We start from the raw sequence: 15,267 nt of genomic DNA, 5'->3' as shown, positions 1-15,267 counted from the left end.
CAGTTCATAATGTCAGACTGAATTTGTTGACCTGCGTCTGTGTAAATGTTATTGCTACCCAACATACCAAAAACTTTAAATACTTCTTACTCTTGCTGCTAAAACACATTAGTTCTCAGCACTATTTGAGCTGCGCCAACGACAGTACTGTAAAGTAGTGTTACAGGACTCAGCCGCGACTGTCGGAGAGGATAAGTTTGGGACACGTTCTTCCCAGCGTCCATTACAGGGAGGGAGGGAGTGAGGTAACCAAAACTGTGTCGCTTTTTGCAACAGAAGAACCACAAGTGTGAGGTAAATGTAACACACCACAACAGTGTCGGTCATTCGTTCACCACAGTGTAGCTCAGCATTATCCCTAAGTCTGCTACACCACCTGCCTGTACCCACCAATACACTAACAAATCTACCACGGTATATATAATAAGATTACTCCCCACGTCCCCCCGACATAACAAACCCTCTCATCACGAGTGGTTCCTCCTCATACAAGCTATCCTATATATACACAATCGTAATATGAGATGATGTCAGTGACCTTAGCTCTTCTGCTCTCCTACACGGTTCATTTTTCCCCACTTACGACAGACGCAAATATAGTAAACATACCCCCATCGTCTCACGTCAGGTTAACAGCAGCCACACAGAAGCCTTGGAATCACTTAAAATGCATCGCTGGAGGCCGTGACGGAAGGTTAAGTTAGAACGAACGGGAAAGTAATTCTGGTCAAATCCCAAGGACCACCACCACCACCTGCTGCCTCACCTTCGACGTCTGCTTCAGTATAACAACAGAATCATACCAGAGTTAGAGTTTTAGAGTTACCGATATCTTGCCTACATGTGTGTGTGTGTGTAACTTATCTCTCAACGTAAAACAGGACTTTTAAAAACATGATATCCTTAACTTCTTGTTAAACTTCTTCATAAAAAAACGCGAATTATTATAAATAGATTCTGCCTTTGTAAAAAAAAGTATCGCTACGTTTTCCGTCTTTAACAGTTGAAGAGTTAAACTAAAATCTTTGATGTGTTCTCTAGCGCCTCGCCTTATGTCGGCTTGACAGTATTCAAATATACACAACATATATATTCATAATATGGCTGCAGGAATAAAACTTAAATAACTGGTCATTAAGGTGTTGTGGCAGCTCTCCGCACGAAAGAATTAACATAATATGATCAACAGCGTAGATAATGCCTGGTGGACTGTACCAACCGTTCTCCACCTCGCGGACCAACACTGCTCACACAACGTCTCCTGGGTAACGATACTTTATTGATGGACTGTATATGTCTGCACGAATAACAAAATCCAAACTTTTACCTAAATCTGACAGTTAGGTTACAACTGTGGGCCGAGCCACGGGTGACGCCACAACGACCTGGTCAAAGTGATTGAGAGGGCGGACCTAGTTTGTGGACACGACCTGAAAAGCTGCGAGCGTGAACAAGATTATCACGATCGTAAATGGCGAATTGGTGGGCGGACGTGGGCGAAAGAGACACGAACGTGATGAAGTGAGGTGCGGGGGGTAGGGCCTGCATGACGTGAGGGAGAGGGTGCAGGGGTGAGCGTAGGTGACGTGAGGAAGGTGGAGAGTGGGTGTGCAGAAGGCAGGATGAAGCGCCGTGATGGTGGGAGGAGTCTCGCCTGCACATTCCAGAGTTGTGGGAGGGGCAGCGTCGGTGTACACTGTCAACACAGCCGCTGCCACATCATACCAAGGTCACTACCACATCGCACTATGCTGCTGGAGTACCACATTACCCCCCCCTTCATGACACCTGCTGCTTACTAAACTCTCAACACGAGCCTCTAACATAACTACCAGCACACATTCCTGGCATGGTTGAATGAGGTAAGTGGCGTAAACCTGCCCACGTGAAGACCTCCAGCCCCCCATAAGGAAATAACTGAATGTTCATGAATTTCCTAAAACCTCCTTGAAAGTGACTGAGGTGATTAACCCTGAAGACGGCAAAGTATCCCCTAGGTATTTAATTCTCGTTAACGATACAAGATTTTATTCACCTGAGGGGAACACCTGTCCGCTAAAGGGTTAAGCTTGCTTGAAGAATCTACGACAGCCTCAAAGAAAATTAGTAATTATAAATGACCCAACACTACCACCTACCTTGTGTAACCAGGCTTAGTTATTTAGAGTGCTGTCTCCGGCCACCACAACCATTAGACCGGTTGAATAGCGTTTTTACCGGTTTTATTTCATACATGTGTCAGTACAGTAATAATGTGAACAGTGCAGACCTCGGAAGTAAACGCTAAGTTCTCTGACTGTACCCCCTTGCACCTCCCTCCTGCCCGAGTGTGTGTTGTACCTCTGCTGTAAGAGTGTCAGTATACGCAGTACACTAATTAACAATAACGAGCTGTGAACCAGGTACTGTATCACCTCACAACATTCCTGACGCAGCACCTCGCCCCCCCCCCCCAGGTATAGTTAGTTACCCCCATTTCGCGACGACCCACTCATGTTTACACACCATTAGTGGAAATTAACTCCACAAAATGGTAATGAGTTGAGAGAGTTCGACTTAATGACGTCAAACAATAGGGGGAAAGTCATACATAACAAGGAAGTATGGGGGACCTATTGGGTGACCACTACCAACTTTACACCCACGACTAACTCCCACGATAAGGAAGACTGGAAAGTGTAATTATTAAACAGGTAGAAAAGGCGAGATGCATGAAGAAGGAACAATGGAGGAAGTGAAGAAGAACGAAGAAAATAAATATATATTTACAGAACACCGACTGACGATCAATTCACCCGACGAACCGTGACTAGGGACGAAAACCCAAAGGGAGTGTGTGTGTGTGTGTGTGAGCCATGAGAAGTGTGTCAACTCTGCCGCTGTGACTGGAGGTGCCACGTGCTGCGTCAGGTAGAGCACATGGCACTGTTAATCTTCGTGACGTTACCGTGAAAGTGACTCTCAGCACCCGGGGGAGGGGGAGGGAGTAGTAGCTTGCTGTTAAGTACACAAAAAGTCTCTCCCTCCGCTAAGGTGTGTCTGTGTGTGTGTGTGTGTGTGTGTGTGTGTGTGATTTTAACTCGTCTTGGAAAGTGATCTCCACAATACACACACGAAGCTATCCCCCCCCCCTGCTACACCTCACCTGCCTGAACCTATAAAATACCATCAGAAAATCTCTCTCTCTCTCAGGTACACACACACACGACTATAGGCTCTCTGTTGTCCCTCTTGTGTACGTAAACAACAAGTGAAGGAGGGCGACAAATGTGTGCTCTCTCGCCATAGCCACAGTGAGTGACATAGGACGAGAGGGGGCGGGCGGAGGGGGGGATAGGCGACAGGTAAGGTAGTTAAGACTGACAGATGAACGGACAAGCCTTTGTGGGGAAGAGTTTCAAGCCTGTCCATCACCAGCCCACACGTCCAGCTCCCCCTCCCCCCCCCCGTCACTCACCAACAAGTCTTTGATAGCCAGTGCCAACAGCCTGTACCATATTCCTTGTTCATCCGTCACTCACCCGCATGTCCGTCATCCAGTTGTCTATCTCGATCACCCGTCACCAAGACCCCCACCACCCCGAGTCAACGTGAGACCCATATAGATCACCCTTCACAAGTTAACCTTCCCTCCCTCAACAAGAACGAGGGGCAACTTTACCTGCTTGCAGTCTGGGGGTGTGGGAGGGGGTTGGGGGTGTGGGAGGGGGTTAGGGGTGTGGGAGGGGGTTGTGAGGGGGTAGAGGGTGGGTGTAGTGTTGTCCAAGATGAGTCCGCTGTGTTCCGCGTCTGTCAAGTGAGCTTCTCGGGTTAGGTGCGAGCCTTCGTTAAATACACCTGGCTTCCATTGTGAGTCAGAGGCCTTCGTTCTAAACTAGCACAGAAAAGGTGTCAATTATCCCAAACACCTCAAAACAAAGTAGTCCGGGGTAGAGCAGCATGTTGTGGCGTCTTAAACAGGTCACAAACAGGTCCTTTTAAACAGTTACATACGTTCTATCCAGTACAAAGATATAAAACAAAAACAAAATATGAACTTAGAATTTCATGAGTAAAATTATCGAGGAATATATATACCCAACAGTACATCCTGGACTAGTTTTTTAAATGGTTCTCGATCCTTGACGATATGCAAACACAAAGAGTTAAAGTAATGTTCCGCCGTCTGCAGCAGTAATAACCTTCCAAGTCGAAAATGAAAATAGTACGCATACTCTTGAGCCGAGGAGACGACAGCTTCATTAAAAAAAAAAATTCATAACCTCTAGCGACCACAAACCAACTACCAATCACAGACGACCACAAACCAACTGCCAATCACAGAAGATAAATAAATACGAAATGCCCCTTGTTGATATAGCGTGAGGTGGATATTCTTTTAAAGTGCTTCCAGTTCACCTAAACGAGCTTCGAGGGTTCGCTTAGACTCCTGCAAACTTTATCCGGGACTCTTTGGGCTTTTGGTGGCTTCCTGATTAAATAAGGTATGTTGTTTACAATCCCCCTGGCCTGTGTGTTCACTCCACCCCGAGCAGAAAGATACAAGGCTCTGGAGGATCAAGGATGAAACACCTCCAGCTGTCGAGAATATTGTAAGAGCTCGGACGCGGAGGAAAGTATTCACAAGGCCCTAGATGTAGAGACAAGGATGTGTGTGGTGGTGTGTGTGTGGTGTGTGTGTGTGGTGTGTGTGTGTGTGGTGTGTGTGGTGTGGTGTGGTGTGGTGTGGTGTGGTGTGTGGTGTGTGTGTGTGTGTGGCAGACAGAGGGATAATGGTACAGTGATGAGTGGTAGAATCTTAAGCGTGTTTGTTTATGGCAACGTGTGATAGATGCAGGAGTCTGGTTTATGGTGGTAGTGCAGTGGTACGGTGTGGTGAGGACGAGTGGTTTAGTGGTGGTAGAGTACGGTGGTGACGCGGTGGTGATTGACATTGAGTGATTGTTGTACTGACCTCTGGGTGGTCCTTGACGGGAACGTAGACCTTGTCGGAGAGCGTCACGGGGGCTCCCATGGGCTCTGGCAACGACAGGGGCTCCTTCTGGCCGCCATTGATGTGGAACAGGTTAGCCCGCACCTTGTTGATCTCTGTAAAAGAAAACACGAGTCAGCTGCTGTTACTTCACAACACACAGTACAGGCCGACACTTAAAATAAAATGGATTCATTACCCTGATGTATCACCTCAACACGTGTCTGTAGTGTGAGAGTTATCTATGAACTTTACGGGAGGTGTGACAGCCACCGGGTGATGCTGGCACCACAACGTTACCTCCCAGGTGAGGGTTGGGAAAAGAGGTCACACCCGCTGTTTACTACACACACTCACTCTAACTACCCGATAATTGTGGAGAAGGACGAAAAATCAGTGAGGGAAAAGAAAGAGAATTGTTAGTTATTGGGTATAATTTGGGAACCTGGGGAGGTGTAGGGAGGTGGGGGGAGGTGCAGTATGACTGGCGTCGCCAATGGAGGAGGCGGGAAGGTGTGGAGAAAGTTCCACTTTCTTAACAATCACTGGCAGGCCAACAAACAGATCCTGCTAACTACCGCACACACACACGCGCGCAACAGCCTCACACTCCCTCACTCCTGACAATCCTTTTCTTGCATTTTAAACGTAAGGTTTTAAGTTTGTGTGAGAAGAAAGACTCGGTAATTAACAAAAGCCACGACTCAAGGAAGAATGATGCTACGATGCTACACCGTCGCCAGAACAATAGGTCATGCCAGTTGGGGCGGCTGACCTACAGATGCCTTCCTTCTCCACAGCCTACACCCGTCAGCACCACTGAGACCCGCTGATGATGTTGAAGAAGAGTGTTGCGAGGATGCACACTCCAGGATAACAACCAGTCATTTATATGTTTGTGGGGTTGACGACCAACACAGTAAGACTGAAGCTGTCCCAGTCACCCCCCACAGCCTGACACACTACCTGCTCACTTCACGGCCAACAACTACCTGCAGCACAGAATGACTCGCAGTAAGACAGTTCTCACAGGAAGTCTTAAAACACAGCTCCTAATTTTCGCTGTCGATTGGTTGAAATTCTTCAGCTGCCATAGTAATTTCCCTAAAAAAGTCGTACCTGCAACACAGTTTAATGAGAGGGTTGTTGCTACCACTGGGGAACAAAACAGCGGCGTCCTCCCGTGGTGTTGTACGCAGCCAACATCGCCTCTGACATTCGCCACGGTCCCTCAGTAAACATTAACCAACTCTCAGACGCGATTCTTTAGTGAAAACCTAACATTACCTTCACATTAAAAATGATGTTGAGTGCGTTAAAATCTCTCAACTAAGACGTTATATCTATGATCAAATATTACAAACAGGTTAACTCGAGAAGATAAAGGATTGTGCTTTTTCTTACTTACTTTTAACTGTACCAGACAGCTAGTTTCTAAACCTTCTTTACAGTGTAGCTAATGTACAGCAGTGCAGTAAGCAACAGTCAACATATAGTTAGCAATAATTAGCTGATAATAGCTTAAACAATGACCTACAAGTCAGATAAGAATTTCTTATCGCAGCAAGACAACACAGGCCTGTAATTACATGAACTCCGCCTTGCTGTAAGACACACAAATAGCCCGGCGCCCTCCTCCCCCCTCCCCGGTGACCTCCCCCCTGTGGTTAAACACACCGCTGCAGGGGTTAAAGCGCCAACTTTTGTCCTCACCGAATTGTAAATACGATACTTGGAAACTCCCGGTGATTTAAGAAACCTGAAGTGTCCTTGATGATGGAAAAGTTAGTCCTCCACCGTCCCCAATTTTTAGTAATGCCGAAAATATTGCCAAGAAGACACAGAGTGACAGTCCAGTGATGACAGAACAAATACTGGAGGCTCTCGCTGACGGAGGCCGCGTATCTAAACTGTGTTCTTCTCCTTTACCTTCTCAAGGGTAGGAAGCAGCGCCTCCCGCCTCTACCCCGCGTCATGAGGTGGCAGCTCATGGTGGTGGTAGTGGACGAGAAGCAGCGGTAGGTGGTGGTAGCAGTGATAAGTCAATTTTGAAGGGCTAGAGACAAGGAGTCCTCTTGGTCATAACTACGAGAGACAAATTCAAACAGATGGCATACTTTTTTGTCTTCAGAATTACGGCAGTAAGTACGGAACATGATGCTCTAAGAGTCACACACGTCCCATACTCCAACCACGCCACTCAACACAACGTCTCATCAACATACTACATATCATAGTGACGAGCCCAACGAATACCAGATAAACTTGGGACATAAATCTAAATGACAATGATCTTACACCTCCGTCGAGACACGTTTTATTTGTTAATTCTTCTGGCAACGTCGGGGCGATAACTATCAACCCCCCCCCCCCAAGGGAAGTCCTAAACACAGAGAGAGAGAGGATCATCTTGGCGTTAAGCCCACAGTCTGTATACGCCCTGGAGTTTCCCTGCTGTTGCTTCTCCTCCTCCAGGCTGTTGACACACGACTTTTGCTTCACTCTGACCAAGGATTCTGTGAGGTTTTTGCAGTTATTTTCCTGTAATTTATATAATTGTGTTACGCATCGACTCTTTCTGTGGGTGTTGTGTCCATAGTGCGTAACACAGGTGGTGGTGACGTGGAGATGAAGGTCGTGGTGGAGTAGACGACGAGTAGAGGTGTCGTGGTGGTGGATCAGTGGTAAATGAGGTAGTGGTAGGCGGTACAATGAATGATATACAACGACATGTGTCAATTACCAGCCTCTGACGACACACACACACACACACACACACACACACACACACACACACACACTCGTGATACAGTTAAAAATCCCTGGCTCCCACGACCAACACTCGAGACAGGCATCATGGCGACTTTCACTTAATAACGACTCAAAAACATTCTCACATCATTTGTTACGGGTGTGAGAGCACCAACCACAGTCTCTCATCAAGGTGCCGGCGACAGCATCACCAAAAAATCACTCACAAATGACATACCATTAAAGTTCTGTTCAGTGACGGGAAAATAATAATTAAAAGTCTAGTTCATTCATTCACGAGACATAGATGTGTATTAAAAAGAAAGAAAAAGACCAGTCGCCCTCATTCAGTCAATAGGCAGAGGACCCCACCCCCAGGCATGACAATACGATCCACGCACACACACTGCCAAAGGTCATCTCTCTCCTCCCTGACGGTGGTGGTGAACCCGTCGGCACGTTTATTGAAGCAAAGGAAAGAAAGTTTGGGGCAATTATGTATCCCGAGTGCACACCACAAAGCCAAAAACTACCCCCCCCCCCCTCCCCCTAGTTCAAGTCTAACTCCAAGAGGTTTGCCTGAAAGTGGTGGCATCAATCTGTAGCTATTGGAGAGGGCGAGGTGGGTGGGTGGAGAGGGCGAGGTGGTTGGGTGGAGAGGGCCCATGTTGACTACCCCCCCCACCCCTCACCTTCAATCACCGCTAATAACACACTGCACCAACACACCATAAACGCCCCCCCCCTCCCTCCCTCCCTCACCTCTCACTTTTTAACGAGAAATCTTCAGGGAGGTTGTTACCGAGGGAGCACTTTCTTCACCACACACACACACTGAGACCAGGAGATGCACCCACAACACTTGTTCTGTTTGATAAGTGTGTAGATGAGGGTGTAGGTGTAATTGTGGATGTAGTTATAGGCCTAAGTGTAGGTCCAGATGCAGGTGTAAATCATGTATCTAAGTGTAGGCACAGGTGTGGATACAGGAGAAACTATATATTCGTCGAGGTAAGTAAGTAACCCTCAACAAACACTAACAAGAGGACCACAATGCACCAGTGGAACTTGAATGAATCACCATGACAAAAAACGCGTAACCCCCCTCACCCCACACCAGAAAACCTAACAATGCTCATCATTTTAACTGACATCAACTAAACAAACCGTAGAGGTTGAGGAACTCTTCAATTGTGATCAGACCGCGGCTACCTACACCCCCCGTCCCTCCTCCCCCGGACGCACCACCATTCAATGTATACACAGGCGATACTAGGATACCAAGCGTGGGTGTAGGAGTGAGGGGGGGAAGGAGGAGTGAGAGGGGTGAAGGAGGTGAGGGAGGAGGGGGGAAGGTGAGCGAGGAACCTGCGTCACTACCACCACACCTGGACTCCTTCGATACCAAACACAGCAACACTGGCCCTCGACGCATCACCCCTCCCCCCCCCTCCAAAACACCCACCAACACTCTTAGCGTCACCCTCCACACCCCGGCTGTTCACTTTCTCAATGATGTCTTCAGATACACAAGAGTTCAAGTGACGTGGGGACATTAGATGCGTTAGTGAGGGACATAGAGCAGCAGGTGCCAAAGAGAACATCCTGCCCGCCCGCCCGCAGCACCGACCCTCAACCGCTCCTCAAAAGGCAAGCAACAGAGTCCTTACATGGTCCTTCGGGTGTCCGTGAGTCACCCCTAAGGATCTGCTAAAGGCAAGCTGGCAGAGGAGGAGGATGGGAAGGGACAGTGTGGGAGGGAGAAAACAGGAAAAGGTTGAGGATAATTACACTGAAGAATGAGGAAGAGAATAAATGAAAGGGGTAGAGAAAATAGGAGGATATATACTACGTAGAATAAAGAAGAGAGAAAGATAAGATAAAGATGAAATAAAGAAATCAACAATGAACACAGGAAGAGGAAGGTGGGGGGGGGGGAACTCAGCAGGTGGAAGAGGAGAGGAGGGGGAGATTAGGAGGAGAGGGGGAGATGGGGAGAGGAGGGGGAAGGAGACTAAAACATTAAAGACACATTAACTAATCAAACTCACAACTAACTAACACATTTACAGCCATTTTATACCTGTGTAAAAAAAAGTATATATATATCTCTCACGTCATCAGCCACCCTCAGAGCCAACACAATCACCATCACCACCCGACAAAAATATCACCATCAAGTCATCAGTTACTATTTCCAGCTAGCAGAAATACCATCACCAGTCATACTCTGTAGAAATATCACCCTTCGTCACTAGCAATTATTTCTGGGTACAAGGCCGACCCATCAACTAGCACCACGTGTCGGGATTATAAGTTAAAAAAAAAAATCAATCTGGCTTCAATGCGTCACCTTGATATATAAGACATTGAATACTAAACGAGTGTTCGGTTTACCTTCACCAGTGTTGTATCATCACAATAAGAGAGACGTACATCACTCAACAACGGGACTTTCCTCAAGAATTTAAAACAAGGTGAAGTAAGGATGAAGGTAGATAGTCTCTACCCCCCCACTTCCCCCTCTCTTGGTAAGTTGGTGATGAGGTTTTTTCCAGAGACGGTGATAAACCAGCCTAAAATGAATGACTCTTTAACTGTGTCAAACCATAATTATGAAACCTTCGGTGGTGGTGGTGGTGGTGGTACTGAAATACACTGGAACTCTGGGCACGTGTTAGTCTGTTGGCGCGAGTCATCAGGGGAGAACCATACACTGTGATAGATCTTTGCTGGTGTGTGTGTGTGTGTGTGTGTGTGTGTGTGTGTGTGTGTATCCTGACCTACTGAGGAGTAAACCACAAAAGGTGTGAAATAAACTGCCACCAGAACTTAAGTAAGATTCGTTGTAGTAGGAATTTTTACGCAAATTAGATATCAAATGAGATTAATAACCTGGCATCGGTTTATTTATCCTTATTATCATTACCATAATTAATCTTACATTAAACAGGTGTCTTCAACAACGTGTACGGCAACAGGAAGGTGAAGGTGAGGGAGGAGGCACTGACAGCGGACTAGGGTACAGGCGGCCCCCATGACCCACAACCTATCAGTGGGGTGCAGCCTAAAAGGAGACTCGGACTATCTCCATGTCAACGTTCTGCCTCACAATAATCTGTCACACCCACCAGGTATGACAACCACGGCTGTCACACCCACCAGGTATGACAACCACGGCTGTCACACCCACCAGGTATGACAACCACGGCTGTCACACCCACCAGGTATGACAACCACGGCTGTCCCTCTCCCTATTCCCGAACACAAACTCGCCAGGATTGTGAATGTCACCTTGTCACCCTCAGGAATCCTTATTAAATTTAGTCTACTACACAGACTTCAACATACAGGCCCTGATGAGTGTCAACACCTACCAGCTGGCCGCCGCCCCCGACACTTCCGGGGCCACCTACTAACCTACACCTCCTCGGAAACCGCCAAAAGCTGCCTCCTGTTATAACGAGGAGGGGCGTACATAGTCACTAGGCACCAGCCAGGTTATCAAAGGCCCCTACAGTTATCTTTACACCTGCGCTACACGACAGAACGAAATTAACCAAAAATAAATATAACTCCAAAAACAGCATCATCAATTAATATTAAATAAATACGCAACTACACTACCTGTACTAGTGAGCTCTCCGGCCCCCACTACTCACACGGTGTATCAAAACTCCTTAACACTGTCGAGAAACTCAATCATAATGACTTTGGAACAAGTTGAAACAGACTGGTGTCAGCGTGTTCTACTAAAAATATTACAAATTCCACGGAAAGTACAACAAATGGTAGTTTCTCTTACATTATATGTGGTAAATTATTATTGGAGTGAATATAACACTACTCGAGAGACAGCTGGGGTGGGCAGGGAACACACGGCACAAGACCCCGCCAGCGCCAAACAAACCATAAAGGAGATGTTGATAAACTTCCATCACTACAGCACACGGTGGACTCTGACCATTTCTTTGGACACAATTTCATCCTGTATGTTAATCAAGGAGTGGATACCAGTCACCACAACAGTTACGGTGACACCCCACGGTTCTCTTTCCCCTAACCTCTCAACCTACCAGAAATAATAATAAAAACGATGACATCATCCAAGACAACCGGGTGTGGCGGGACCTACAGTACACAAGGGTTGACCCTCGGACGGACGGACGGACGGACGGGAAAGGTTAACGTTTAAATGCCTTGACCTCATCTCATGTTCCGAGTCTTTAAAATCATTTCCAAGCGTACCTTTTACCACCACCTACGCCCGCACACTCCGCCTCGCCCATGCATAACCTGGATACACCTACGCCCATATGAGGCGTCTGCCCCAGGTGGTTACGCCCAAACTTAGCCCGGCCCACAGGTGGTCAACGCCAACACCTGGCACATAAATCTTGATAAGCCTGACATGTGCAGAAACACAGACCTAGCAAGCGTGAACCTGGCCCAGAAAAGGTTTGAGTGATAACTGGTGAGAAGATACATCACAATGTGTCGGCGTGGCCAGGTGGGGTTCAGTGGCAGCAGAGTGCCGACCTGGGAGGGAGGGGGTGACGTCACTGCACGCTGCCTCGCCACAAATACACACTGCGTCACGCTGCCAAACATCACACCTTAAGAATAACAACACCCTATGCTCGTCATCAACTACACTTTCACAAAAACACTCGAGAAAATTTGTTTTCACAGCTGAACTACGTTAGTGACTGACTAACTGTGAGGCCAGATCAAACAGCAGCCTACAGTACAACAAGCTGCCCAGATGTGATTAAAGCCTAAGACGTAAGGCAACGTTGGTCTCCTGAAGGTACTCTCCTGTTCCCAATTAAACAACAGAATACAGGGCGTGAGGTGTTGTGCCTGCCACCACAAGTTGAACACACATGTAAAAGGTTGCGGTTCTATTGGGACCCCTGTCCTTAACGGCACTAACCTAAAATAGTACAAGTTATATCTGACGTGTTCAGTAAATAAGCTATAGATGAACGGAACACTGGTGACATAACGTGTACACCAGCAGCCAAATAACAACAAAATTACATAACGTGTGTGTGTGGTGGGGCGGGTACGCGTGCGGCAAAAGAAGGAAAAGTCTATGTGGTGGTGGTGGGCTGCAGTGAGGGGACGGTAAAACCAGCTGGCTACTACTGTTCACAACCACAACAAACGACTATATTTATCTTAACGACCCTCCGCTGTAATTGTGCCGCCGGTGAAGCCACGCAGACGGAAATAGTGCCGCCTTGACGCCTTCCTCCTCCCCCCACCCCTCACCTCACCACCAGTGCTTCCCCTACAACAACACGCCTCACCACCACCCTCTAAACACACACACACACACACCCCTTTCCGTCTACCCAACAATCCCTACACCCCCCCCCCGGTACACGACTCCGAGTTTATGACTTCCGGTACAATAGGAGGATAGATCTTCTATTATTCTTAATAGTTGTTTTCTACTCCATGAACTAATCCTGACGTACTGATACACCTGCCTAAGTCTTTCCCCCCTCCGAAATATTTACACTCTGACCTCAACACAAAATAAATCAGGCGACATCTTTATATCCATCCATCCACAGAACCAAAGATCCATCCTCACCTCGATCTAGAATCAACAACTTCTGACCAATATATTCAAAAAGCCACCTCCTCTCGTACCCCTCCTCCTAAATGATGTAGATAACACAGCCAGACAGTCCTGTGTTGAACGACCCGGCTCCTCGTACCACTCAACGCCTACATCAACAACAGGAACACAAAAGGTCACAGACGAATGGATGCTTTCACGCGGGCAGATCAAGGGAGTTTCTTCTGAGTGCGTGGCAGTGACAAGTGATGCCACCCTCAATGTCAAGACCTGACTGAATTACTAAGAATAGGCAAACTGTACTCCAAGCTTTGTCAATAAATTTGTTAAAAAAAAAAGAGTACTTAAACTTTGCTCATCCTACCACAAAGCACCCATGAGACATTAGCCACAGTACACCCACACATAACACTGGTCATGACATAATTCCCCCCCCCCCACCACCGTTCTGACTGTTGGTAATAAGTGTCGAGTTTTATTACGTGTCAACGAGTCGCGGTTGGACAAGGGTTTACATCATATGGTGTAAATAGACCAATGGGGAGTTACAACAGCTGCATCACCCCTGGTCCCTGTGCTTGGGTTATGGTAATGGAAGATGAGGATTAAGAGAACCTCACAATGGCACTATACACAACTATAAAGACACCTATCAACCTATGACCGAACCCGATATTCACCAAGTCTCGTCCAAGTCTCCCGGCCAACTTATTGTGTGAGGTGTAGTAGCAGCACACCCCCAGGCGGCCACACACCCAGTACACGCCTTAATGTAATTCCTCACAGCTACCTCCTCCAGCATGACTCACACACACACTGATAACATCCTCTCCTACAAGGGCTCCACATAAGTTCCTACACCTTTGCGTCATCACCCCTCCATCTTTACGTCATTACTCTTCCACCATTGCGTCATCACTCCTCCGCCAATGAATAGCTGCGAGAGAGAGAGAGAGAGAGAGTGTCCGTCGCTCACCAATACAGGTAATCAAACGCCCCCCCTTAACCTTCTCACCTGCAAAAAATTGAAAAAAAAAGACTTGAAACATTGATTATTTTTCCTTCTTCCAATTTTAATAAAAGTATTATACCAAAAACAAATACATTATATATATACTTTAAGTAATACATTATGAAGAATAACTTATTTTTCCCGTAAAACATGGAAAAAAAAGATGAAGTGTCACTATATATCTCCCGTCACTTCTAATTAGCGCCACCCACACACACCTCTGCCCAGGCCACTTCACCACAGGTATTCCAAGACACTTTCCGGCGGGGAGCAGCAGTAGTTCACCGCCCCCCTCTACCACCCCAGCCAGACAAGGGTGCCCGTGGCTGGTCTTATTTTGTATCATTTGAGGCGAATATAAATTGATAAGTGATCTGGTTTTCACACACACACACACACACACACACAGATATGTACGTTTGAAGAAAAAACTTTTACCTTAATTTAAGTGTGAAATGAAGGAATGTATAAAAACTGGTCGAGTTGGGTTACCTACCAGTGCTAATAAATAAGAGAAAAACAGGTTTAAAATGAGAAGGTTCAGATGATGTTTAGAATGTTTTATATCCCAGTAGATTATGTCTTCACACACACACACACACACACACACACACACACACACACTACTCGTAAATTCATAAGAAAATGCGGCTCTTTATATTACTAATACGGAAAAATATCTTTTAAAGAATTGGTACTGCAAAAAATATGACACAATTCAGTACAGAGAAAGGTTTGTTTACTAGTAGAGCCCCCCCCTGAGTGGCCGCCCCCGCACCCGGGCTGCAGCTCCCGGCTGGCCACGTCAGACAGATAGATGACCACCATTGGGGTCCCGCCCTCACCATTTAAGGTTCCACCAGTCAGACCAAAAACACCATGAGTCCTGCCGCACCACCTCCAGCAGCAGTCACCGTGACGACCCAGCGTCAAGGAGCT

At 47.0% G+C, this 15,267-nt stretch overlaps 1 protein-coding gene across 1 annotated transcript in view; it reads right to left on the bottom strand.

Moving 5' to 3' along the window:
* Positions 1-15,267, bottom strand: part of LOC121879580 (protein held out wings-like) — a 172,417-nt gene that overhangs the window by 43,525 nt on the left and 113,625 nt on the right. Inside the window, exon 5 of the mRNA XM_042386253.1 lies at positions 4,955-5,088. Within this exon, the coding sequence (XP_042242187.1) occupies positions 4,955-5,088 (134 nt within the window). The remainder of the gene's footprint in view (positions 1-4,954; positions 5,089-15,267) is intronic.

Source organism: Homarus americanus, unplaced genomic scaffold, assembly GCF_018991925.1.
Source record: "Homarus americanus isolate GMGI-L3 unplaced genomic scaffold, GMGI_Hamer_2.0 scaffold9741, whole genome shotgun sequence".
In the NCBI taxonomy this organism is placed as follows: Eukaryota; Metazoa; Arthropoda; class Malacostraca; order Decapoda; family Nephropidae; genus Homarus; species Homarus americanus.
This window is presented reverse-complemented; position numbering and strand designations above follow the sequence as displayed.